This window comes from Medicago sativa, chromosome 8 (genome assembly GCF_051527215.1).
Source record: "Medicago sativa cultivar Bolivia chromosome 8, Bolivia_mono, whole genome shotgun sequence".
Lineage (NCBI taxonomy): Eukaryota > Viridiplantae > Streptophyta > Magnoliopsida > Fabales > Fabaceae > Medicago > Medicago sativa.
The window spans coordinates 41,225,505-41,253,117 of record NC_140756.1 but is presented as its reverse complement, the minus strand read 5'-3'; the positions used below and the strand labels follow the sequence as shown (position 1 = coordinate 41,253,117).

The following is a 27,613-nucleotide window of genomic DNA, read 5'->3' as shown; positions in this document are numbered from 1 at the left end:
GAGTATCTATAGCCTACCATGCAACAACTTATTAATAAATTGTCACACATTATAATTCCATAATTATCTATATGTTCTTGTCTGTGTCCTTAGCTACACAGTTATTAGTTATCACTCAGTAATCGAGTTTTAATATGTTAGATCACATCCTACCTACCTGTGAATTTTTTATTTAGAAAATAAATAATTTTTTTTTAGTGATAAATGATCATATAATGTGTGATCACAACCAAAATTATATAGTATCGTGATAAGTGCTATGGAAAATAATTTTTTTTTTTTGCGTTTATCAGCTATGCCTAATGTTCTTGCAATAATGTCATCGTAAGAAGCGAACAAGAATTCGTAATAACCCTAGCCCAAGGATAACATGTCATTTCTCAGATGTATTCCATTGCTTCTGAAGCTTCGTCGTAATATCCTTGGATGTATATGGCTTATCCTCCTTGTACAACACAAGTATGCCTCGTAAATTACGTTTATAAGCATCTAGACCTTGCGCATAGGCTTCTTGCATAATTTTAATAGTTAGAGCTTCCCCTTAGATTGTTGGTGTTGAAAAAGGTTCAGATGTGATAGAGCTCTTATAGCTGTTACAACTTGAGAAAACGAGAGATACTGATTATGTGGTACAACTGTTGTTAACATTCTTCATATCTCAACCTTCCGTTGAACCGGATGTATTTTGTAAGTGACACATGGCCAAGGACAAAAGCCATGGCCGCCGTTGTAACGGAAGGAACCTGACTTGCACCTTGAATCACAAACGTACTTGTATCCACAAAATGGTGGTCATTCCAATGATATCGCGGAAGCGGCGAAACTCACGTGGCAAGGAACTCGTGGTTTCAGAAAACAAACAGTGTTAAAATTGCAAAAGGCTGAAATTTAAAATTGAATGAAATTGTTCGATGTTAAATGGATGAAAATTGGAACAATATACTACACACACCCAATTGATTAATAAATTACTTAAATAATTCAAATCAATAATTAATTAAAAAGCAAAAAGCAATAATCAATTGCACGTTCTTGAACAAATGGATGTGGAATTGAGAATATGATGTGGCGACACTTGTTAGTGGTTGTGCCCTAGTAGAGCATTATGATTAATTTTTTTAGATTATGTCTTTAACCAAATTTAGACAGAATAAGAGTATAAGAAAGAAAAAAGTAGAGAGAACAAGAGTATAACGGAGAAAATAAAATAGATGAAAAAAAATTAGAGAAAAGATTGAAGTGACAAATGAAAGGGAAAAATAATAAGTATGTAGATGAAAGTTTACCATAGGATATGGTCAATAGTACCACCAACACTCTTTTTTTTTTGTATTTTTTTCTTCAATATTTTGTGGGAAATAGTCTTCAGTAATTTGATTTTGTTTTCCCTCTAAAAATAGTCAATTATGGATGAGGCCATCGGTATTATCCAACACTCATTTGGTCATTACTTGTGGCCCAAACTATAACACCCTAAACCCCACAAAATATTTTTCAACGAAAATTCAATAAATAATATAAAAGCACTCGGGGGTGTCACATATCTAATTAAATTCCATGTGTTTAAGTAAAACAAAAGAAACGTCGCAACAGAAAATAAAGATAAAATTCTCAAACCCTAAGTGTCACAAATCAGTGCATTTCTTTAAAGACTCCCAAAGCAATAAACAAAGCGAGTAGGCTCCAAAACCTTCCTTAGAAACTCACAACTACTGAGCTTCCTCTTCCTGCAAATCTACACCAAGGGCATAGGCAGCGCATCCACAACAAGAGGGTGAGAATATAATCAACATAAATGAGATATAAACTCATGTATAGCTTCAAGGTGGACAACACATCATTTATATTTATACACATATTTATCACAACTAGATAATATTCTCATTTTGAATACATATATTTATGTCAAAAAATTTAATAAGTCTCAATCAACATCTCATAAACATATATCAAGCATCAATGATAATTAAAGATGTCACGTTGACATGTAGCAAAGTGTACATCATCCACACATTACTAGAACAAAGGCACATCATTGAATATCACATCTTTAAACAAATACACATCTTTAAAATAACACATTTTTAGATATTCACATCGTCATATCACACATCTTCAAATATTCACATCGTCATATAACACATTGTCAAATTTCACATCTTCAAATATACTTGCAGTTATGTATGCAATGTCCCTAACCTTACTCTATATGCATGTGGTACCAAACCTATCACCATCTTCAAATATTTTGGACATCTGAGGTATGTTACTAATTTTGTCCACGCCATCTTTAAATACAACATCATTAAATAGAATCGATCATGAATGCATGAATGCCAAATGTATTGGTGTAAGACCTAGAGGCCAATAGTTTATGTTAAAACTTATATTATGTATCATGACTTTTATTATTAAATAATATATGACACTCTTTATTATATTTGTTGTAATGTTAATAAAGTCCCTAGAATAGATAGTTCGCATAATGGTATATTAAGTGTGACTTAATCATGAGATTACATTATCTTAAAGAACGTTATTCTTAAATGTATCAGTAGTCAAGCTTTAATATGAATTGGGATAATAATAAAGCGTCGAGACTATTATGTATGTAGATTGATGACCACATCTCATGGGTCATAAACATGAGATATTAAGTCTATACATAGGTATAAATATTTGGAGTGATATTTATACTGGATTGACCCACCATGAGAATACTACATAGTATGTTATGAAAATGTCATAAGATATTCTCACAGTGATAATAATGTATATCACTCTTAAACCTAAACCCACTATGATCTCTAGATGTGGACTCAAGTGTTTTATTGTCATTCTAACGTTGTTTGTAAAAGGATAACCATAATGTTGGCTAATGGGTACTTGATGAATCATGCTTAGGGACATTAGTGTCGTAGATGGGATTTGTCCCTCCTCATAACAGGAGATATATCTTTAGGCCTCTTGATGAAATATGACTGTAAAGTTGCATGGCCATGTCAAACTAACTCAATATGAGATATTGGATGTATTTGTTATTCAATATATTTCGGGATCAATAAATATAAATATTGATCTATACAAGGGTGACAATATATATGCCTTGCGATCAATATAGATATGAGGACAAAGGAGTAATTGTATACATGAATATTATCATGGAAAAGGTTTCGTCAGATCACTTGACATTCTTGTCACTTGGATAGCAATAATGTGTTGCTAAATACCACTCATTGTTTTTAATATTAAACATTAGATTTAATATTATTGGCAACGTGACTATAACATATGAGGTCACACACAAAAGAACGATCAAGAGAGAAATATAAGTAAGACTTATATGATGGGTGCGTTTAGTAAATAACGCTAATTAGTTAGCAAAAGACTAAACTCATTATTGGGCTTACAAAAGCCCAATATCGACTTCTGACTTGTAGAGCACACTAGGAGTTCTATAAATAGAACCCTGTGATGAAGTCTTGGTTAACACAGTTCTTGTGAAACTTTAATTCTCAGAAACTTCTGATTGCTGGGCTAGCACCTGGAATTGGAGGAGCAACGTTCGTGGGGACTAATAGAGGCTCTACTCCTTGCTTAGCTATGATCGAGATTCCAGTTTGCACACTTCGAAGTAACATTTATTCACCGAATCATGTTAAATTTGTGATGATCCAAGGAAAGAAAATCGAAAATTTTATTTTGTTGCTTATTTATTGAATTCGATTTTCCTTCAAAATGACCACATCAACATTACATCATTGAATGACTCGGCAAGACACATCTTTAAATAACACCATCATCAAATACAACATTGTCATATAACACAACTTTATATAGCACCGTCATCAAATACAATATCGTTAAATAGCACATCACTTCCGCATCGTTAAATACTTCTCATTAGGTAACACATCATAAATACACACCATTACACATCCTTAAATGATACATCATCAAATAGTCATCAACATATATAAATCAAATATTCATCACCATACATCATCATATGTAAATCAAACATTCATGATTTATACATCATCGGATAACACATCAATAAATAACATATTCGTTTACACCTCTTTAGATAACTCATCATCATATCATCACATGTATATAACAACACATCCTCACATCATCACATTGTAATTTCAACACATCATGATATCAACACATCGTTATATAATCACTTTATTATTTACACATCTTCATTTAATCACATCATTATATAATCACTTCATTATATATCACATCTTCAATTAATCACATCATTATATAACACATCTTCATTTATCACAACTTCATATATCACATCTTACAACTATCCATCATATTCAAAAAAAAAGTAATCATAATTCCAAAACTCACACAGTTATGTTGCACTCGGTTCTCATCCGACCTACGAATGTTATATAGCAGGAGACTAGACAGGCTATACCAACTTGCTTGATAAGTAACCAAATTGCAGAACACATCCTCACATCATCACATTGTAATTTCAACACTTCATGATATCAACACATCGTTATATAATCACTTTATTATTTACACATCTTCATTTAATCACATCATTATATAATCAATTCATTATATATCACATCTTCAATTAATCACATCATTATATAACACATCTTCATTTATTACAACTTCATATATCACATCTTACAACTATCCATCATATTCACATCATCATATATTATCAATTACTCATCATCATGTATCATCAAATAATCTGTATTATATATAATTACAATATTCATCACTCATGCATCTTTAGGTCAACATCTTATTAGCACATATTTATGTCAATACATCTATAACACATCTCTATATCAACACATCGATATATAACCACTTCATTATACAACGTGTAACGCCCTATTTATCTATTTAATTATTTTATTGGGTTTAGAGTCTAATTATTTGATTTAATTGATTATGTGGTATGTTGTTATTTTGTTAAATGACTTTATTTTATTATTTAGTAGAATATGATTAAAAATAGAATAATTAGACTTGAAGGGCTGAATTAGAATTTAGAGGAGTTTAGTGGAAGTAAGTAGAATTAAGAGAATTGGTTAAGGAAATAAGAATAGGAAAACTAAGAGCCAGAGAAGAGAAAGCTTGTAGAACCTTGTAATCAACCAACCTAAGGTAAGGGTTGGATTAACTTTCTCTAATTTTAGGTTGTATAATTTTGAAATTGAGTTTAGCATGTTGTTGTTTGTGAATTTGGGAATTAGGTTTTGAAGACATAAATGGTTGTCAATAGAGTAGAAAATCCATTGAATTTGTGTATAATTGATGTTCAGGTTGTAGAATAATCATAGGTTAAGTTTCCTATCAAATTTGGGGTTTGGGTAGATGAAATTTGGGTTTTTGGGTGAAAAAAAGGTGTATAAATCGTAACAGCAGGAGAAAACTCGTTGAGAAACTCACTAATGGCGAATCTGTCTGGAACTTTTTCGCTAATAGCCAGATTTTCGCTATCAGCGAAATTGCACAGTGACAACATTCTCTGTTTCACGTTCTTGCATCTTTTTCACGCATTTCTGTTTTGAATTGGCCTTTGGTGTAAACATGAAAGTTTTAGGTAATTGTGTTAGTTTTCCAATGGTCTTGGTTTGGCTCAAAAATGATTTTTAGATTTTGAGTTATGATGAAAATACTCCAAGTGGGTCTTAGTAAAACTTTATGAAAATTCAGCATAACTATTTCTAAGTTTAACCAAAACTTATGGATTGTCTCCAGACTTCAAAGCTTGTGTACTATGAGTTCAATTAAGGTATTTAAGAGTATTTAACCTATGTTGTGATGAATCTAACTTGGTTTGACGTGAATATCTTTGATTAATGAATTATGATATTATGATGCGAAGTCGTTGTTGTTGTCGTTGCCGCTGTTGTTGTCAATGTCGTTAAAGTTGTAAGTTGTTGTCGATGTCGATGAAGTTGTTGGTTGTTGCATTTGTTGCTGAGTCCATGCATATTCATATAAGTTGGGGGCTTGATGCCATGTTGAATGTATAATCATTATTATAAAGTTGGGGGCTTGATGCCCTGTTGAATGCTTGATCATTCAAACTACGTTGAGAGCCTATGCTCTATAAGTTGAGAGCCTATCCTCTATAAGTTGGGGGTTTGATGCCCTGATTGGTACCACATGCATAGTGCATTGTCAAGTTGATGTTGTTGTCGTTGCATTGTCGTTGATGTTGAGTTGTCGGTGTTGTCGTCGTGTTGTCAAGTTGTTGAAATAATTAATGAGTTGTTATTGAGAAATTATGAGAACCATTAATATTGTTTAGTTGTTGTTGTTTATGTTGTTAAATTCTGTTGATGAATTATATGCTTATTATTATTGAATGTGAATCTCACTCCTTCTGTTTGAATGTTGCCTCTGTAACACCCATACCAGACGTATCTAGAAAGTCTGGCACGTGCGTTAGCATTAGTACTGGATACATTAAAATATACAACATAAAAAAAATTACATTCGAATGAATATTATACAACAAATTGCGTTCGTACATTAATAACATAAACATCTCAACCATATATAATTTCATCCTTAAAGTCCCAAGCATCCTGCAGCGACACGAACGCACACACTTGCTGAAACATCCATCCGACTTCAAGCTTGCATAACGTCCTGCTTATCTGAAACAAATAAGGATTGGGATGAGACATAATGTCTCAGTGAGTTCCCCTAAATCCTAGGCTATAGGCAACCTCAAGGGGAAACCTACGGTCACCACGTGTCTACATCACAACCTGACGGTTGATTATACGTGTGTGGGGACTTGCATACTTAGACGGTAGTGCATACTAGAGCCGTCATAGTCTTATCTTAACTTGTTATAGGCTTCACTTCCTATACGTGTCATGGCGGTTGAGGGGGAATCTAAAACCTCATTGCCAAGAATACACTCTACGTATCGAGGCTTAAACATAACATATCATGACACTAATCTAAACCGGACGATTAGGGGAAACCTAAGATCGTCATCGGTATCATGTTCTTTACTTGCTCTAATCCATGCCTTGTACTTATCATGTAGCATCTAATGCTCTTGTTCTTGAACATAAACGTGCATGGAGTCATTTTCACATAATCATAAACATAACATACATATTCGTATCTAAGTTCATTCATTATGTTAGTGTTGAACATACAAACATTATCTTGATTCATTTTACGGAGAGCCCCGGGGTGGAGTAAACCCGAGTACAATCCCATACATACCGAAAATACCTAGCTAAGGTAATCGGACTCCCTCGGTGACGTACGGGCCCCTCTCGAAAGAAGCTTATCCCGTTCTCACGTTACCTACGTCTTACTTACTCATTTACCACGGATCCTTAAGCGATCCCAAGTGTGATAAACTACACATACATATCATGGTCTTAACATTCATAAACATTCATGAAAGGTTTCTAACCTATCCATGCATACTCGTTTACCTCGGATCCGGGGTCGATCCGATTAGTAGTAAACTACCTCTTTATTCATTCATATTCATATCTATACTTGCCATACTTATCATGGTCTTGCTATCTTTCTAGTTCTCAACACTATGTTGAGGCTCTACATTCATGCCCTTTCTTATTTCATAGCTACCCGAGCAATATCGGCTTAAACTCTCTTGATTCACTCTTGTCATTCATGTTAAGATTGCCATGATTTTCATTTCAAGAATCGTTTGATGTTATGTGCATTGCCTAGATGTTGTTTTAGGGTTATAAAGTTATAAAAAGTTGAAAGAAAAGCTTCGGAATGCACCACGAACCCTGAACTTGTCCAACAGGCCAAAGCAAGTTGGCCAAGTCCAGAGAGCTGCGCTAATAGCTCAGCTGGGGCGTGGCTCATCCTGAGAATTTCGCTATTAGCGTAGATTTCGCTAATAGCGTGGCTCTTCGGGTCTGAGGTACAAAATTTCCAGTTTTGACCCAAAACTTGTCCAGTTTAATCCTGCAATGCACCATAATCATCCAGCAACATATATATACATTTATAAACATATTTCATGGCAAACTAACATGTAATTGACAAGAATTTATCAAATGTACATTAAGGTTTAAAACCTCTCATAAACATAAATCACTACTTTCTAACATGAATTTACACAACCAAGGGAAGGTAAACTATCTATGGAACTCACCTAACATGTTCTTTGCAATTTCCAAGCATCAACCCTAGCTTTGATCCATTCTTGATCCTTAGCCCTTTTCACCAAATCATGCTTAATCCTTTCCTCCTCTTGTTTCTTGCTTGCTAAGTTACCATAATCCATGCTTAATCATGTTTTGAAGGAAGTTTGGATGATTAAGAGAGGAGAGGGAGGAGCAAATCTAGAGAGAAGGAGGAGAGAAATGTTTTTCCAAAACCTAGAGAGAGAAGTGGAATGGGAAAATGAATATTTTGGAACCAAACTTGCTTATATACTCCCTTGTGCGAGTTTACTTAAATGCCCTTCGTCTCAGTCGTGTTTACCTGACACTGATACACAAGTCCATATTTGACTGATATCACATATTATTAGCTTCCCTCGTACTTAACATTTTCGTCATACTCGCTTTCCATGAATCTTAGTCCTCTGATACATTTAAACAGGTAAAATTTCCATTAGCTGACGAGCGGGATATTACAGCCTCTACGTGGGTAACGTGCAAATAACCAGGATTAGCTGCTGATGTGAGTTGACTCTCTCACGCGTCATCTTAGGGTCGCTCTGATACGTAACGGGACGGGGATATTTGCATTGTTTTCCATTTGTTACGTATTACTATGAATTATGTTGATGAACCATTGAAATGGAATTTTTAAGAAGTTGTTTATGTTGAGGCCGTAGTGTCATTTTGTTGAATAATGAAATGTTTTTCCGCTGCGATGTAATTTGAATTATAGATAAAAGATGTTTAAATAAATAGTAATTTTACTCTATTTATCTTTTAAAGAAGTGTGACATCCTGTTTAAGTTGAATACTTTGATTTTTATGTATTATATTACATGTTGAGAAAACGAGGTGTTACACAATGCATCTTCATTTAATTATACCATGATATAATCACTTCATTATATAATCATCTCTAATTATCACTTCAATATCACATCATTAAACAATTCACAAATTACAATTGATCAAATAATTCGTCATTTACACATCGTTAAATAACTCAACAATTACTCATCATTCACTAGTTCATCAATTCAATTCATCAAATAGTTTCCAACATTCAAATTTATCAAGGCTGCATGCTTATACATACTTATTAGTTATGTACATATCCCTGTGTCCAACACCATACTAGTTCAATCACTATTATCAATCAAAAACCTTTCCAAAATCAAGTTCATTTCCAAGTTCCATAATCAACCTCATTTTACTTCAAAGTAACCACGTATGATCAATTCATTGCAAACATTCATCACTCATCATTAAACCATCAAAATAGTAGCAAAGTTGTGCCAAAGGAATGCCCAAGGATGCACGGAACCTACCCCGCAAGCACCCAAAACGCCAAAACAACAAATGATGTCATGATGTTTGGCGTCTGGCGCCAGGAAGTGACACCCTGGGCGCCAACTTTCTATAACAGGGCGTAGGTGTTTGCATGTGATTTTGGCAAACGGGGTTAGTTTTCATTATTACAAGCAAGATCGAACTAGAAATCTCAAGATCGTTGTGCAAAGGTTTTTATCGAAAAAGAGTTTGAAAGAAGGCCGTGAAATGCACTCAGATTGCTTAGAGTTGATGTATAAGCCTTGGACTTTGTCTCTAAGCAACCTGAGTGCATTTCGTGGCCTTTTTTAAACTCTTTTTCGATAAAAACCTTTGCACAACGGTCTTGATATTTCTAGTTCGATCTCACTTGTAATAATCAGAACTAGCCCCCCATTTGCCAAAATAACAGGCACTTATATATCAACTTTTATGGTTTCTACTCATTTTAACATAAAACTCAAAAGCGCCAAATCAACACAATTAAATCATGGATTTAGCATAACAACACCATGGATTCACAAATAATCACATACCCAAAATCACAACAACAACTAGAGCACAAAATTAACACTATTTCATCACAAAATTCATGGAAAAGAGAAGAATCATACAAACTCATTATCCCCCAATTGCTCATATAACCCATATATGAAAAATAAACTGGATCTTGTGCATCTTCAGACATGTTTCACTTCACAAAATATAATGAAAAACAAATATTTTAGCTTATTGAGATAAAATAAATAGTTGAATAATTAGAGACCAAAAAATGCGAGCAATAATTGGCGTGACATAACCGGCCACCAAAAAAAATTCACTTCATATATTTATATAATATTAGTTATATATTGGCTACAAATATCCAAAATATCCAAATTACATATTCGGCCACCAAAAAATATGTAAGTGTGATATCATGCAAAAAATAGGACAAACACCGACCAAAAAGTCTCAAAACATATAACATATCTAAGTAGTCTAGTGATAGTGCAAAATTTCCGTCTTCTTCCATGTTGTCTTCCATGTCTTCCATGACTTCAAATTGTTGTTTCTTTTTTTTTTTCCGGAGTGGGAGTATCACCACAAATAATTAGATTGTGCTCATTTGTTGGTTTCTTTGACGGCTTCGGCTCCTTGGACATGAGTTCATTGAATGTGTCTTGTCTATCCAAAAATTCAAAATGCCATTTCTCCGTCTCACCAATCTTGTTGTTCATCCACTTCATACAACTCGGTGGTAACGGACAACCTTCTTTCAAAATAACATGAAGATAGTGGCCGGGAATTAAGCAAAGACACATTATGTTGGAATGTGGCTTAAGTGGTGAAGCACTTCGGATTGGGAAATATGTCTCACATATACCCTTTTCGGGAAAAGTGAATAGAACAACGGCTCTATTGTAGCAAGTAGCAATAATGTGACCCATATCCAGAGTGGTTAACCACTTATCTACCAGCGCAATACCACTTACATTTTGGAGGGTGTAAACCATTCAAGATTTTGTTATAACGCTCCTCCGTGTCATATATCGGCATGAAGTCACTCTTATGATTTCTCAACTCATGAATAAGTGCTTGACGAACCAATACACAATCTTCCTCATCCATCCCCAAGTGCCTAACTATCACCCAGAATCCACAATGACCATCCCCTTTAACATTCACAATTTCTTCAACAAAAGGTCTCATGATATTTGGAATTTTTGAAATGTATGGGATATTCCAAAAAGGTTTTGAAGTAGACGATGAAGCTTGTGAGCGGGAGTAAGTGCCAAGGTGTGCATATTTCCTTTTTGGAAGTGACTTCTTGGGTTGTGAAGGTTGACTATCCGGATTTTGAGAATCAATAGTCTCCCACTTAGAGGGGATTCGACCCATTGATGACACTTTGAGTGTAGTCCTCTTCCTTTTAGGTGCTCCCTAGGTTACCACCTTTTTGAAGGTGGAGAAACATTTGTGGATTCCGGAAATTCTAGTTGACGCATCATCTCTTTGATGTAGAGTTTCATCTTGTAAGGGCATTTCTTGAGACGTTCTTGAATGCCATTCCACTCCTCGTCACGGAAAAATCATCATCAACCACTTCTCCTTGTATACTCAACCTTTTCCAATGAGGGTATATATCATCCAATACAAGAGGCAATTTTTGCTTACTTTTCATGGCAATAATACACGAACAAGGTAAGCTGTACGATATCTTTTGCACGCAACCACAAACTTCCTTACCAAAGTCGAATGTCTTAGAGTGTTTCAATTCATCATAGATAAATTTCAAGGTACGTCTAGATACATAACCCTCCAACTCTCGCATCATCTTGATTTTTTGTATTTGTGTTCTAAGACCGTTTTGTTCCTCCCAAAACTTCCTTGTATCTCACCAAATTTCACGGTCAACATCTTGTCAATTTCATCCCAACATGATTCCAAATCACCCACACTACTCCTCAAATATTTTTTCAACACTCCATGAGCGGATTCAACAATGTTGGTGGTTCTACACCCTATATGCAAGACTTTATTCGTCCATGCCCTCACAAATTTTTCCTTAAGGTTCAAAACCGTGGTTTCAACATATACAATGAACAAGGGAAATGGCATGCATACTTCTTTGAATTTCAATAAAGCACTTGCATATGATTCCTCCGTATGAGATTCGACCAACTCTTTCCAAGCACTCACGATTTTCTCAACAACATCTCTATTCTTCTCCTTGTCCTTCTTCACTTGTTTCTTGTCAACTTTTGCACCCTTAGGAGGCTTTGGTTTAACTCTACAATCCGTGATGCACTTAGCCCTTACATTTTTTCCAATATGAAAAAAACAAAACATAGTGTCTGCTTCAGGGAAAACTGTGGCAACGACATTCATCAAAGCACCATCCCTGTCGGTCACAATCACCTTAGGCATGTTGTCTTTTGAGGACAAAAGACCTTTCACCATCTTAAGTTCCCAAGTAAAGTTATCCTCTTGTTCAAAGTGAAGAAAGCAAAACCAACGGAATACGTCATTTTGGTAGAGGTGCAACAAACTATCTCAAATAACGGCATTCGGTGGTTGTTGGTTTTGTAAGTGGAGTCCATGACCAAAACGGTCGAAAAAGTGTTGAGCAATTTAATTGACTTCGGATGAGCAAAAAATATGTCTTCAAGAGTGGTTTCCTCACTATTGCATCTTGTGTAATAGACGTATTGATGCTCCACCAACTTCGAAATCAAGTATTGCAACTCAGTCATGTCACCTCTTTGCCCCTTGCGCCATCTTGTTCGCACATTGTACACTTGCTTGATAGTTGTCACACTTTCTTTGTTATTTTGCTTCAAATTGGTGAAAATATTTCGAGGCACCGTCAAGCTCTTTGTCATGTCGATAACTTTTTTCTTCTCCTCCGCACTAAGTCTACCCGCAAGAAGGTGTCCTTGTAAATTTTCCTCCAAGTCATGGTTGTGCATTACACAAAGCATTACAACCCACCAATCATTGTATCCTTATCAAAGAAACCTTTCAACCTAAACGGACATTGACATTTCCTTGAGCCGATGCCTTCAAGGTTCGATTTCTTCCTCGTCTTAGGCGGCTTGTATACCCCACTCCTTTCACATTGCATCGTCAAGTACTGCCTTTTTAAACTTGATTTATCTATACAAACAGTAAATCTGACCCTTTCCCCTTGTCGACGAACCCAACCAAGTAACTCTTCTCGCTCTCTCCATCTTGCATTTGTTGTAAAAAATGAGGCGGTGTCGCGAACTTTTCAATCAACACCGATAGGTATCGATTTAGGTTCTTCAATTTTACCAATGTTAGCGTGAAAGGGAACTTTGACCTTAAACGGTTTCACATTAACAGTTGGTTTGACATCGCCGGAAGCTTCAATTTTGGTCGATTTCGGTTCAACGTCATCACCCGCCACATTGTCAACCATCTCACTCTATGTCTATTGAATAAAAAAGTAACAAAAAAAAATAAGTAAATTACTTGTGGAACAAGCTAACCAAGAACAAAAGTGACGCAAAAAATTCAAAAAATTGGACTGCACAGTAGCATGACTTAAGCCACGCAACACTTAACACCTGCGTGACTTAAGTCACGCAACCTTCTCCATAGCTACTCATTCTATAAAAATAAAAAATAAAATACATAAACAAGAAGAATAAGAATGAATTTAAAGAGATTGTTATGATAAGTAATTAAACAACGAGGAAATAACTTTATTCTCATAAAAATAAAATAACTTTTTTTAGTGATTGTTGATAAAGGTCAACCAAATGTTTTGGTGTACGACAGGTACGAGACCAATAACATTTTCCTCCACATCGATAACAGATATTTTCATTTATTTTTTTATTTTTTTACTTTGTCCACCTTTTCCCTTTTCATTATTTTTCAACTTCTGATGAAAAGATATCTTTCTTTCAACTTATTCCATAGCACAAGTGGATCTTTCACAGTAAGATATTCATTCTTAAGTGCCTCATTAATATTCCCTCGTTTTTCTATTTCCCTTTTATTGAAATAAGTGATTTTCACATCTATTTCGTTTTATTTTGTGATTTCGTCGTCATCGTGCGATGTTGGTTGTTCGTCGTCTTTGTGCGACGTTGTTTGTTTTTCTTGTTTCTTTCAAGTATTTGATCGCTTCAGATTGTCAGATCAGCTTCGATCTAGTGCAGATCCAATCAATGACTTTGGCGTCATCCACGTTGCAGATCCGGAAACATGGTTATTCCGGAGATTCAAATATAGTCATATGTGTAGGCATTTGTACTTTGTCGTTTTATGTTATTAACATGGATGCTATGAGCCTGTTCATAGATTCATCCTTTTTGTTTTTAGCGAATTTGCATTATATCGATGTACTCTTTCAATTGGAATGAATGAATATCTTTTATTTTGTCAAAAAAAAAAAACTAATTATTAGATGATACATGTAAAGAAAATCATAAAAATAATGGTATGTATGAGTTGATACTATTGCTTCAATTGAACATAGCTTTACAAAATATTATAGTTGATAATGCAACGTACTTTAATATATTTGATATTATTATCTCAATTACACAGAATAATAGTTACTTATTACATATATAATGTAACGAGGGTAAGTTAGTTTTAAAATACATATTAAAAATCTGACTGCTCATGCACTTTAAAATATTACCAATCATAAGTTATAATACAATAAAATATACATTAAAAATTAACATAGTGTATGCTAAACAACAAGTGTATGCTAAGAAATATGAACATTATAACTAATTTTGCAATCATCCAGGGATGCATAATTATTAAATTCTTTTGAGTTCTTCAAGAATAATATAATAAATCTCATCGATTTGCTTGTGCAATCCTTCAGGGATGCATCACAGTTGAGTTCTTCATGAATTTATTATAAAAATTGAGTTTTTTTTAAGCAATTCTTCGAGAATGCATTTCATTCTTCTTTTTTTTTTAATATCATATAGTTCTTCAAGGACTATGCAATCCTTCAGGGATGCATAATTATTAAATTATTGAGTTCTTCAAGAATTATATATTAAATCTAATCAATTTATTTGTGCAATCCTTCAGGGATGCATCATTGTTAAATTCTTCAGGAATTCATTATAATAAAATTGAGTTTTTTTTTTACATATCTAGATAATGAAAACAATTATTTAAGCGATCCTTCAAGGATGCATTCCATTTTTTTCAATTCTTCAAGAATCCGTAAAGAATAAAATTGTGAATTTTTTTAAGTTCTTCAGAAACTATATCATAGATTTGATTAATATTAATAAACCTACTAAATATGCTACATAGGGAGAAAATTAGTTACAATACCAATTGTAACAATTAGTGAAAAATAGATGAATCATAAAAATAAATCATCAAGAAACCAAACATATCATTTGTTTTGAAATCAACGAAGGAAACATTATATAAAAAACAAGAATTACTATTACCTCAAGTCCTTAGAGCTTCGTCCTGAATAATATTAATATTACTCTCAGTTGGTTAAAGCGTGCTGATAATGTGTTGTGAAAATATAGACGATGAAGAGAAAGAGAGAAATGTGAGAGAAAGAGTATTTCATTATCAATCTAATTCTATTACAAATGCACCCTATTTATAGGGAGATTACAAGAGTATGGAAATGGGTTAATGGATCAAATGTTTGGTCCAATGACTAATGGGCATCCACCATAACATATTCATAACAATTCTGATATATGACCAAATATGTGCATCTTGTGTATAAAATATGAATTATTTTTTCCCTTTTAGCTAGTATTTCTTTTATCTTTTATTTTAAAACTTGATCTCCCTTTAAGTTTTTGGAGGGTTCTACGATAAACTACTTTGATAAATAGTCTATGTTGAATCAAAACTTGAAAATTACTCAAGATAAAAATGGCAATCGATGTTGTCAGTAGCGGAGCCAGGAATTATGAATAGTGGGGGCATCATTACACGAAATTTGTCGGGAGGGAGAGTTGGTGTGGTTGATTTTTCGGTTCCATGAAACAAGTGAGAAAGAGATGACACTATTGTATTCACTACAAACACCCTCGTTCTTTTCTCGTATGGGTAATATTATGTTATCTCGTTCACTTGGTGCTATAATTGTTTTTAGTTGCTTGGTAAGTGTTGCACGAGCACAAAGTGCAGATGCTACAACATCATTAAATGAAGGTCAGTGAATTTTACTACCTCCACTGTTTTCTTATCTCTGTATATAAATTGCTTTCAACGTTATTTTTTATTTTCCGAGCCAAACATATAGCATTAATAAGGAGTATATTACTATATTTTAAAAAAAAAAGTAGTAAAGACATCTAAAAATTTGTAGAGGGGCAAACATATTTTGTAAATAGTCTGACAACGGGTAAACATAAAATTAGTCTGTTAAGTTATAAAATGTTTATTATTACCATTTTTTCATCGAACTCTATAGTGTCTTATTGAATTTAAAATTTAAATGCCGAATATTCTTAACATTTAACATATACCTTTAGACTCATTACATTTTCCTTTGTTAAATATTCAATTAAACATGCTAATATTTAAAATGTGAACCTGTCAATGCAGAACAAGTTGTAAATGCTATATTCTATAAATGGAAGATAGCAGCAGATTCAACGTGGAATATTAGTGGGGAGGTGTGCAGCGGAGCTGCCATCGAGGAAGACATTCTCGACCTATCCCCATCTTTAATAAGATGCAACTATAAGAATGTTGAGGACAAAAGGATCTGCCACATTACCACACTGTACATCTCTCTCTCTAAAAAATATTCTTCTTAAATTACCTCGTAAACTTTTTTTTCTCGTAAATTCTTATTAACGGTAGACCCTCACATCTTTAATTTTGGAGGAGTGATACTGGAAGACAACATTGACCGCATAGAGACACCGTCTGTACTGGGTAACCAAATATATTGTTCACCATAAAATTACAATAGACAGTACATAAGGGATCAAAGTTGAAAAAAAAAAAGTGTGCCATTATCATTTCTTAGTATTGTGTTTAGTAACAACCGGGAATGGATACTCTTGTAATGAACTGGGTAAAGAACTAATAAACAAGTGATGGAAATGATACGGTGTTATTAAATAATGATGGAATCTCAACTTCCACCGTAAATGGTAAGAATATTACATGGGAGTTACTAGAAGGGATACAACCCTGATGCATATACTCCCATGCTGCCTCTGATGCATGTGTATTTTCCCACTAAATCAACCCCCGATGCATTTGAATTGTTCCCCTGTTGTACAACCCTCCCTTGTAGCAACTTAGCTGGTTGCATAATATGACCACTATAAGACATAGTAATTGGTAATGATAGATATTGTCCAATAGAGTTTCCTACAAATGGTTTCAATTGGTACACATGGAAAACATAATGTATACGAGCTGTCTCTACAAGTTTCAGCTTGTAAGTTACCTCTCTTAGCTTAGTAATCAATGGAAAGGGTCCAAAAATTTGCATGCATGCGGGTGCGCCCGCGCGCGAGCGTGCGTGCGTGCGTGCTCTCTTGCGCGTGCGTGTAAGTCAACTTTCAATGATTTAATAAATGAAGGACTACTTACAAATAACAAATTAGTTTAGGTACCTAATTAGATCATGTGTGAACTTTGACTAACTGTTGACTAACGGTTGTTTAACGGGAGGACTTAATTAAAAAAATAAAATAGTTTAAGGACCTAATTACAACTTTTTTGAGCTTAGGGACATATTTAAAAATAATTAAACCTTATATAATAAACCTTAGAAACACCATTGGAAACAATTTATTTCTTCTCTGCAAGCAACGATTTCTCAACCTGCCACTCCCTGTTATCTTCTCTTCTTTCTTGAACCGTAAAATGAGGACACATTCTCTTATTTTCCTAAAAATGTCATTGTAGCAAGCAACAACACTGATATGAAGGGGAAAAATAGAAATATTGCTGGTGACTTTTGATGTTGCTAAGAGAATCGATTCTCTCACAATTGAAAAGCTAAGAATTCTAGCATTAGCCAAACATAACAGACTCGCGTTGGACAAAGGCAAAAACATTTGGTGTTTCCACCTACCAAACAGACGCGTAATTTCCATTTTAACTAAAAAAAGGAAAACAACTAGACTTGTTTATTTTTCAAAGAGTGAATACTAACCTACTATATTTAAGATAAGCTAGACGTGCAAAGAAAAAGCTAGATCATTATGATAAGTTGTTTATGATAAGCTAGGTGTGCAAAGTAAAAGCTTGATGTCCTGCATCCCGCCCTTCTTCATAATAATTGTTTTGATGCCTCGTTATGCGTGACAAATACAAAGAAGAACTGATTACTATGAAGAAGAGGAAAACAACTTATTATTAGGATGGGATACAAAGAAGAAGAGAAAATAGAGGCCACGCATTAATCAGTTCTAAATAAGAAGAGGAAAACAACTGATTATTAGGATGTGATACAAAGAAGAAGAGAAAATAAAGTTTATGCGTGGCTGTAATTTGATGGGATACAAAGAAGATAAAATAGGAGAAATACTTGCATAGAAACGTACATAACATGTGGCATTTACAAACATCCAATGGAAACATGACATGTCATTATCTTTTAATTTAAAAACATTGAAAATAAAATTGAAAATGTTGTCATCCTTTTGCATCGTGGTATAGATCATGTCATATTTCAAATTTCTCATAAACAATTCCATGTTCTTGTTTTATATCACTCTAATACTGTTTCAGAAAATCTAGAAAGTTGTACCAACAAATAAAAAGATCATATTCTTATTAGATTTCTACATTATTTTATTTCAAATTCATCAAGGTTTAGAAACAATCTCTACATAATTTAGATCCGATAATTGAGCATTGTATGGTGCTGCCAGTGGATGAGACATAACCATCTTCACACTTTAATCAAAGGAATTGCAATAAAAAAACAAAGAAATAGATCGCTTGATCTAAGATAAATATGAACAATAGAAGTTTGGCGTTTCTGGAAGTGTTCCACCGGTTTAAGGAAAGAGAAGAGAAAGATAACCGTGTTTTTATTTATTTAATTTAATATTTTTAATAATATTTTAAACTTTTATGACATGTCATGTTTTCATTGGATGTTTGTAAATGCCACATGTTATGTACGTTTCTATGCAAGTATTTCTCATAAAATAGAGTTTATGTGTGGCTGTAATTTCATTGGTTTTTAAACCGTTTTTTTTAAATAACTGGTTTTTAAACCGATAAATAACCGAAATTTATAGCCGTTATACATAATTTCAATTTTAACTAAAAAAGAGGAAACATAATAGACATGTTTTTTTTTAAATGAGGGAATACTATACTTGGTATTTATGATAAGCTAGATCGTGCAAAAAGAAAAAAAAAGTATCTAGTACTGGTCCTTCTCTTGCTCCCTATTATATATCACTTTTATTCTGCTCCTGACATATCAGTCTTATTCTGTTGTGTTGGTTTCTAACAAGAATGTCACAAGGTAATGAAAAGGTAAAGGCAAACCTTGCAATGGTAATCTTCGTTCTTAACTTGGCTTTTAATTTGGTTACAATCTTCACTCTATCATACGCCTTCTCCAAGGCTTACATCATACGCCTTTACCATACAAGTCTTGCCTAAATAAATAACGGTGATGCTTATGAATAACGGTGACGCTTATGATTATTTTATAATTGTTCTATATGAAATTTGTATTGCACCACTTAAAGTTATACGTCAAAGTTAATATGAATGGATTTAATAAATATAAAGAATAGTACAATATATATATATATATATATATATATATATATATATATATATATCTATATCTGTGTGTGTTTGTGTGTGGTGTGTGTGTGCGCGCGCGTGCGTACTCTCTTGCGCGTGCGTGTAAATGATTTAATAGTTGAAGGACTACTTACAAATAACAAATTAGTTTAGGTACATAATTAGATCATGTGTCAACTTTGACTAACTGTTGACTAACGGTTGTTTAACGGGAGGACTTAATTAAAAAAAATAAAATAGTTTAAGGACCTAATTACAACTTTTTTGAGCTTAGGGACTTATTTAAAAATAATTGAACCTTATATATATTGAATGTTTTTTTTTTGAAAGAAGGCCAAGTAACTAACCAAAATAGGCATGAGAAGAAATTGAACATAAGACCTTGAGGATAGCACATTTTGATATTTCAATCTAACACTACTAGATTAATCCAAATGGACTATTCCCATGAGAATGGTAGATTCTCACTCTTAACCAAGAGAATAAATGTCGTTAAAAAAACAAGGGAATAAAATATGAAGAAACCACGTGTTAATAATATTTATCGAAATAATTTTCTAAAACATGATATAAACATGAGAATATTGTATTTTCAAACTCACATATAACATTGTAACAAAAAAAACCTTATATATAACATTATAAACCTTGAAATAATTCCTTAAAAAAAAAACCTTGAAACAAACACATTCAAAGTCTTTAGTTGGCTGTTTCTGTCATCCATAAAACATTATTCTTCATTTAGGGATTCATATAACACTTGAGATTTGTATCTAAAAAGAAAAATAGGTGTTATATTGACACACAAATTTAAAATTAATTTTCTCTTTATCCAAAAATAAACCATATTCATGAGTCGATTATAATTACAATTTGTGTTCAAATAATGACGATTAAAATTGCGATTAATTATGTTAAGCAAATGATTTGAGTTGCGACATCAGGTTAATTATTAATCATCCGTTCCGCGTCACTAACTAACTCATAAATTGGGTTAACATTTTGTCAAAAAATAAAATAAAATAAATTGGGTTAACATGTAAAAAATTAGGACATGTGTACACGGAAGAAAGAAGCACCCTATTTTGATGTTGCGGTTGCAAAGGAAGCTTCCAATTCCATGTGGGAATAACAACTTCTTTGTCTTCTTTTCTCTATATTTAGCAAAAACGTGTTCTGTATTATTAATTTAAGTAATGCCTTGGAGATGAAGCAAAGGATTGAAGCAATTTAATTTGCCACGAGAGAAAAAAAGTGTCACTGTCAACTAATGACTTTAAATCGTTAGATTCCATATACGCGCTACCAGCGGCGAAGCTAGCAAAAAGTTTATGCAGGGACCAACTATAAAGAAAAAATTTAAAACCAACATATTAAATTTAAAGATAAAATATGTTTTTAGTCTCATAGATTACAATTTTTAAGGTTTAGTCCTTACAGACATTTTATGCAATTTTTGTCTCGATTCTTTAAAATTTCACAAAAAAATGTTTTTAGTCTTGTATTTAATTTCTATAACAAAAAATTAAGGACTATAATTAAACAAAATCTTATGAACTTAACTTAAAAATTGCAAGTACTGTAGAGACCGAAAATAAATTTAATCTGTAAATTAACCAAAACAAAACAAAAATCACAATAATTTTTATTTATACGAAATGTAAATAAAAGCAACAACAAAGGATAAAAATTGACGACAACTATTAGAAAATTTGGACAAAATGCATTTCAAGAAACCAATTTTATCCATAATTGAGTGTTTACTAAATAGATTAATAATGTATTTTTCAATGTAAACTAATAGGTTATTTGGAATAAACTTATTGTCCATTTAATTTGTTTATGACTATTGTCTTGATAATTTTTACCGTTGAAATTTTTTTCTCTATAATTGTTAGAGACTGGAAGTATCAAACCAATATAAATAAATATATCAATCATGTAGTAATATTTTTACTTTTTTAATTATCATAATTTTCGACAACAAAACTTGTTTGGGGTAGCTCAATGTTTATTATTTAGGGTAGCCGGATAAAATTACATACCAACCGATTGAAGAATATTTTTTCTTTTGGGGTAGCCAAGGCTACCCCTCCTACATGAAAGGAACCGCCCCTGCGCGCTACGTAAGAGATGATGGGGTTGGTTAATAATTGGAGGCTGTTTAATTGAAATTAGATTAAATTGGATGCTTGAAAGCCATTGAAATTGAACAAATAAAAAATTGGATTCTTGAGATTTTTAAGATTTTCTAGAGATAAGCTTTGAGTTAAAAACACCACGAAAACTCAAAACACTTATAAGCAAGTACCCCTAAATTTATCCTATAATATGTTATGCACTAATCAAGTAGTAATTGAGCTCATAAAAAGATAGTAATTATACGGTTTAAACAAGTTGTTTGGGTTCAATTTTCATTCTTACAAAATTCAGTTTGCAAAAGAGAATCCACCTTATGTGATCTAAAGATTCTACGTCGGAGATTAGTTACCTTCAAAGATCGGAAAAAATTTCTTAATTTTTTTTTACTCTAATTGAATTTTAAAATAGAAAGAAAAATTGCTTTAATAATATTAAACTATAAATAATTTTAAATTTTTTCTACGGATAATTAAATTTAAAGATAAGAAAATAAAAAAAAATGCTTTATAAATTTGTTTTAAATAGTATTATTTTTAAAGCGCGTTGCATTGAGTTGGAGTGACATGAACAAAGAGTTCTAGATGATGTTTTTCTTTTGAGGGAAGTTCTAGATGATGTTACCACTTACTACATGAATGCCTGTTAAAAATAAATAAATATCAGTGCAAGCAATGCTATCCTCAGAAGAAGAAAACAAAAGTGCAAGCAATGCTTACTTAAATTCTAACTTTGTTTTTGGCTTCGGTAAAAAAAGCATTTTTATTGTAAAAAAAAAGTAGATTCCACCATTTTAAACATTGATCTCACATAAAAATAACAGAATTTACATGAATTTTATTTAAGGATAAAAATTAAATAAAAAAGAGAGATATGAAGTCTGTGTTGTTAGTAATTTTCTAAAGGATAACATTACAATTATTGGACGAGGTTGGATGGTGTTTAACGTTATAGGGCATTAGTATATAAGGAAATTCTTTTTAACAAGTTAAAATGAAATTATATATTAATCAATCGACTTTACTTTCTCCACATAAGAAGTGTCAGAGAGAAGCAAAGATAAAAGTATCAGTTATATTTACATCAAAATAATAAAATAAATCATCAAAAATAAAGTCAATAAAGCTAATGTTACAAAACTACTCCCAAACATTAAAGGGGATTGAGTCATTGATAAGTGCCAAAATATTGTTATTTTTTATAGTACTTATCGACTTGTTTTGTAAGAAATCAGTTAAAAAACGCCAATTTAATACGAATATCATTTATATCAGTATAGTATGTGTTTAACCAAAAAAAAATAAATCAGTATAGTATGTCATGAATCTATTATGTCCACTTTCTATACAATGTTATAGGTTTAAGACAATGATTGCAACAATGCAGAGTAATCGAAGGCAAGCGAACACGTCAGAGTTATGCCAAATCATCATAAAGACATCTAGAGACAACTACGATTCGTTAAGTATGCATGGTGAGGTGAAAACGAACCCAAACAGAGAATTCTAGAAGAACATGCTAAAGTCGATTCAGTACGCATGAAAATTTTGCTTAAAACTGAATTAACTAAGTATGACCTATGTGGATACAATATTTTATTTGTTTGATAAAACTGGCATACTTACCATTGTGCTGGAGTAAAACCAATCGGTCAAAGCTACTTTATCAACCATTATGTATGAGGGTTAAAATCACTCTTTTTTATTCAAAGAAAACTAGAAATTATAACAAATTTTAAGATAAATTAATTATACACCAAATAAATACTATACTTTTCTTTCCTTATAAAAAAAATCCAGTATTTTTTACAAAGGGTGTGTTTGATTCAAGTTATAATTGTATATTCTTAAGAATAAAATGATAGAAATATACATGCCTATGTTTGTTACAAGTTTACTAATTCCTGTGTATAAAATGTTCATGAGAATAGAAATTTTTTCCCAAAGAAAATGGTGAGAATAAAGTTCCCATGAAAATAGAAATACATGTGTAATTACCTATTATAATCCCTAATTTTATGGTTTCTAGTAATATTATAAAGTTAACCAAACATATTTTTTTTAAATACCTTAGAATAAAATTTTCATTTTTATATTTCAAGAAATGTTTATTCCCAAGAATAAATTTGATAAATTTGAAAAAAAAAAAAAAGTTTTTAGACATGCACTCAATTAATTTTAAATTAAAAGTCTAAAGTGCGCAGTCACGTGATGTTGTCCTTGGAAGTAGATTTTAACAACCATCATTTTTCTCACCGAGTGAGAGAATAATTTGATTAGTGCCAATGTAGTGAACTAGTATAAATTATGGCATCGGCTCAGTTAGTAGGAGTAAGAGAACCACGAGATTCTATTTTCAGGGAGTATTGTTAAAATCTAAAACGATTTTAAAGTACCGGTCCATCATTTTAGAATTTGCCATGTCATTTAATTGTTTCAATTATGGAATATTTCTCTTTAGAGAATGTACTCAACATGTAAAGTTTATTTATTTTTTTATGAAAAATGCTTACAAATACCTTAAAAACATTTCTTAAGGAAATAAATTAGTAACATTTTATAAAAATTCATGTAGTTAGCTCTTTAAAAGTATGAAAAAAAAGTTATTTCCAACATAAAATTAAATTCATTATTTAAGAGTAAGAACACTTGTTATAACGTGACTACTTTTTTATTTATTAAAGACAAACATCCCTACTTGGAGGAATTATCTCGATCGAGAGAGGCTAGCCACATTGTTATCGGTTTCCAACATAACAAGCATACGTATGTTTACAGACCACATGCCTGATAACCTGGGAAAACAAATGACTGCATTGTTTTTTTGCATCATCATCATCATCATCATCATCCATTGTTGAGCCACAAGCATTGGATTGCAATAAACACATTTTTTGTTATTGCATCTTTTTTACATTTAGGAGTCAAAGGGTATCCACATGCACGAAGTGTCTTAGCATTAGTTAAAAAAAAAAAAAAGTAACTTTGCATAAAAAAAAATGTTGTAATTAATAATTATTATATTGGTAAAAATAACAATTTGTATTTGTTTTAAGATATAACTACCCCATTTATTTAAAATTTCTGGGTATCTAGAAGTTTACAATACACACACCTTGTGCACAAATTGTGTTACACTTCGGTGTTATTTTTTATTATAGAAGAAAATTAGAATAAGATGACAATGAAAAGAAGTATCAGTGATTTTTTTTTTCATTGCCCTTAAGATCAGTCCACGTCAAGTATATTTTAACAAGTTTTGACTTATATTATTTAGTTTCACATGAAATTTATATAAAAATTACAGAATTTATTACAAACATTATTATTTATGTTTATATTTCAATTTATTTCATGCATTTCACATTTTTCACCTCTTGTCATTAATTTAAATAATTATGTTCATTTGACCAAAAATAAATTAATAGTTAAGTAATCTTAATTAATATTTATATAAAATGTATTTAAAAAACAAAAAAAAATCAGCGTTGACGGCATTTATTTTTATTTTTATTTTGGTCAAGAACGACGATTATATTGATTTTTTTTATAATGTACAATTGTATTGGTATGATTAGATGACTACATAAATAATCTTACTAATATGTACAAAATTTTAATATAAATGCCACTGTTATTTCATCACATATATGTACAAAATTTATTTTCTAATATAGAGGATATTAGCCTATAAATAAAACATTTAGCGTGTACAAAAAAATTAAGCATTTCGATTTAGATTAGAAAAGCACGTTCATATCTTGAACTCTAAAGATATATACATTTTCTCATACCCTCACTTTCCACTCTAAACAAAGATGTATGAGATAATCCTAACCAGCTCACCAGAAGGTCCCATGATAGCATTTGATGCTTCCACCGGTGCCACGGTCGCACAGTTCACTGGTAGCCGGTCACCATGTCGCGGTCTAATGGTGACAAGCCAAGGATTCATTGCAGCTTCTCATGTGTCCTCGAACACAGGGTCGGGTTCGATCCACATTTACAATTGGCACACTCCAACGGTCTTCCAAAACATCCCTCTCCCCGAACCTGTGGCTCCACTAGCCGCCACCTTGGATGGTGACTTTCTCTTTGCAGGTGGCGTGTCGGGGAGTATCCACTCCCTGTCACTCCCTTCCGGAGAACTTATCAAATCATTCACTCCTTACTCGAAACCTGTTTCGAGTCTCCACCTTAGTGATGATGGGTCACTATTGATTTCAGGTAAAAAAATTGAGTGACAATTGTTAATATTCCTAGTAGGAGAATGTTAAGCAGTGCCCCTGAGACATTGGTTAAGCAACCAAAACAAGTAACTTCTTCGTATTATACTCAGAGTTTGTATTATCTGTCTATTTTTTATTTCTCGGAAATTATCAAGCTAATGATATATTGTCAATTTCAGGTAACAATGATGGAACTATTGTTGTGATCCCATCATTTAACCTTGTTGATGATTCCTCTTCTTGTAGTGATCCGATATTACACAAATGGAAGGCACATTCTGATTCAGTGACATGTTTCAACTCTGGAATTGGCATTCATACTGGTACATTTGTTTCTTGTTCCATGGACTGCACATGTAAGTTTTGGAGTTTATCGAATGAGATAACTCTAGTGCGAACCGTGACATTCCCATGTGCCATATTTGGGTTTGTTATGGATTCAACAGAGTCAGGTTTCTATGCTGGTGGTTCAGATGGGTTTGTTTACAAAGGGTTAATGAAAGTTGGGAATAGAAAAATGTTAGAAAAAGGAAAAGCTTATGAATTGGTTAATTTGGGTAACAAAACAAAAAGCCATGATGGGTCAATTATGTCTTTGGTTTTGGTGAATGAAGGGAGGAATTTGGTGTCTGCTTCAGAAGATGGGAGTGTTTGGATGTGGGATGTTGAGAAAGGTGAAGTCATTATGGTTTTGGGGAATGATCAAATATTAGGAAGAAGATCAACAAGAAGCATTAGTGATATGATAGTGGTCAAAGGGAGTAATGTTACAAAGGGAAATGGTAGTAGTAAAGGGGGTGCTAGAAGTGGTTTTAGTTCTTCTGGATTATGTGATGAAGAGGTGATTAAGACTTTCATGCAAATTACAGAGCTTGGAAATGTGATGGATGTGGCAGTTCATGACAAGAGAAGAGCCATTGATATGCTTGAATCTGCTATTGCAATGTATGAGAGGCTATTGAGGCTTATTCTTAAGGAAGTTACCAAAGCAATTGAAGAGGCAGATCATGAGGATGAAGACTTGGATAACAAAGGGAAAAAAGATTAGAATTAAGATTATTTCTTTTTAGGTGGAGATTTAAATGATCTTTTTTTTTTTTTTGTCAATAGATTTAAATGATCTTATTCCCTGTTATTTTAACATAAAAATACATTTATGGAATGTGACATCAAATAAATTTATCTCTATTCCTCCAATACGTTATGAAAAAATGTTACTCCCTCCGTTTCAAAATATAAACAAAATTCACTTTTTAGGTTCATTCATGTATGTGGTTCATAATATGGACCACATACATCATTAAATGAATAAATCTAAAAAGTGAATTTTGCTTATATTTTAAAACGGAGGGATTATCATATAAGAAATCATACATAATAATTATATTTTGAAAGTTGTGTAGTCAATGTTTTTTTAAAGACGTGTAGTCAATATTTTAAAAGTCAACAAAATGTTTTTTCAATGTAAAATTTTCTTTTT

General features: G+C 32.5%; 2 protein-coding genes across 2 annotated transcripts; one reads left to right on the top strand and one right to left on the bottom strand.

The window, feature by feature from the left end:
- Window positions 1-10,952: 10,952 nt before the first annotated feature.
- On the bottom strand, window positions 10,953-11,384 carry LOC146899152 (uncharacterized). Its single transcript, XM_085736699.1, has one exon. It carries the CDS (start codon window positions 11,382-11,384, stop codon window positions 10,953-10,955), a length of 432 nt encoding a protein of 143 aa, XP_085592825.1.
- A 14,222-nt stretch (window positions 11,385-25,606) lies between these two features.
- Window positions 25,607-27,323, top strand: LOC146899151 (protein ROOT INITIATION DEFECTIVE 3-like). Its single transcript, XM_085732451.1, has 2 exons — window positions 25,607-26,131; window positions 26,313-27,323. Exons 1-2 carry the CDS (start codon window positions 25,723-25,725, stop codon window positions 27,179-27,181), a joined length of 1,278 nt encoding a protein of 425 aa, XP_085588577.1. The 5' UTR covers window positions 25,607-25,722; the 3' UTR covers window positions 27,182-27,323.
- Window positions 27,324-27,613: the final 290 nt, after the last annotated feature.

What these genes read in the sequence shown, in the direction of transcription:
- LOC146899152 (XM_085736699.1), bottom strand. Translation starts at nt 11,384, where the DNA reads ATGGGTCGAATCCCCTCTAAGTGGGAGACTATTGATTCTCAAAATCCG.
- LOC146899151 (XM_085732451.1), top strand. Translation starts at nt 25,723, where the DNA reads ATGTATGAGATAATCCTAACCAGCTCACCAGAAGGTCCCATGATAGCA. An exon ending in TGGGTCACTATTGATTTCAG is followed by an intron (nt 26,132 to 26,312) that starts GTAAAAAAATTG and finishes TGTCAATTTCAG; the next exon opens with GTAACAATGATGGAACTATT.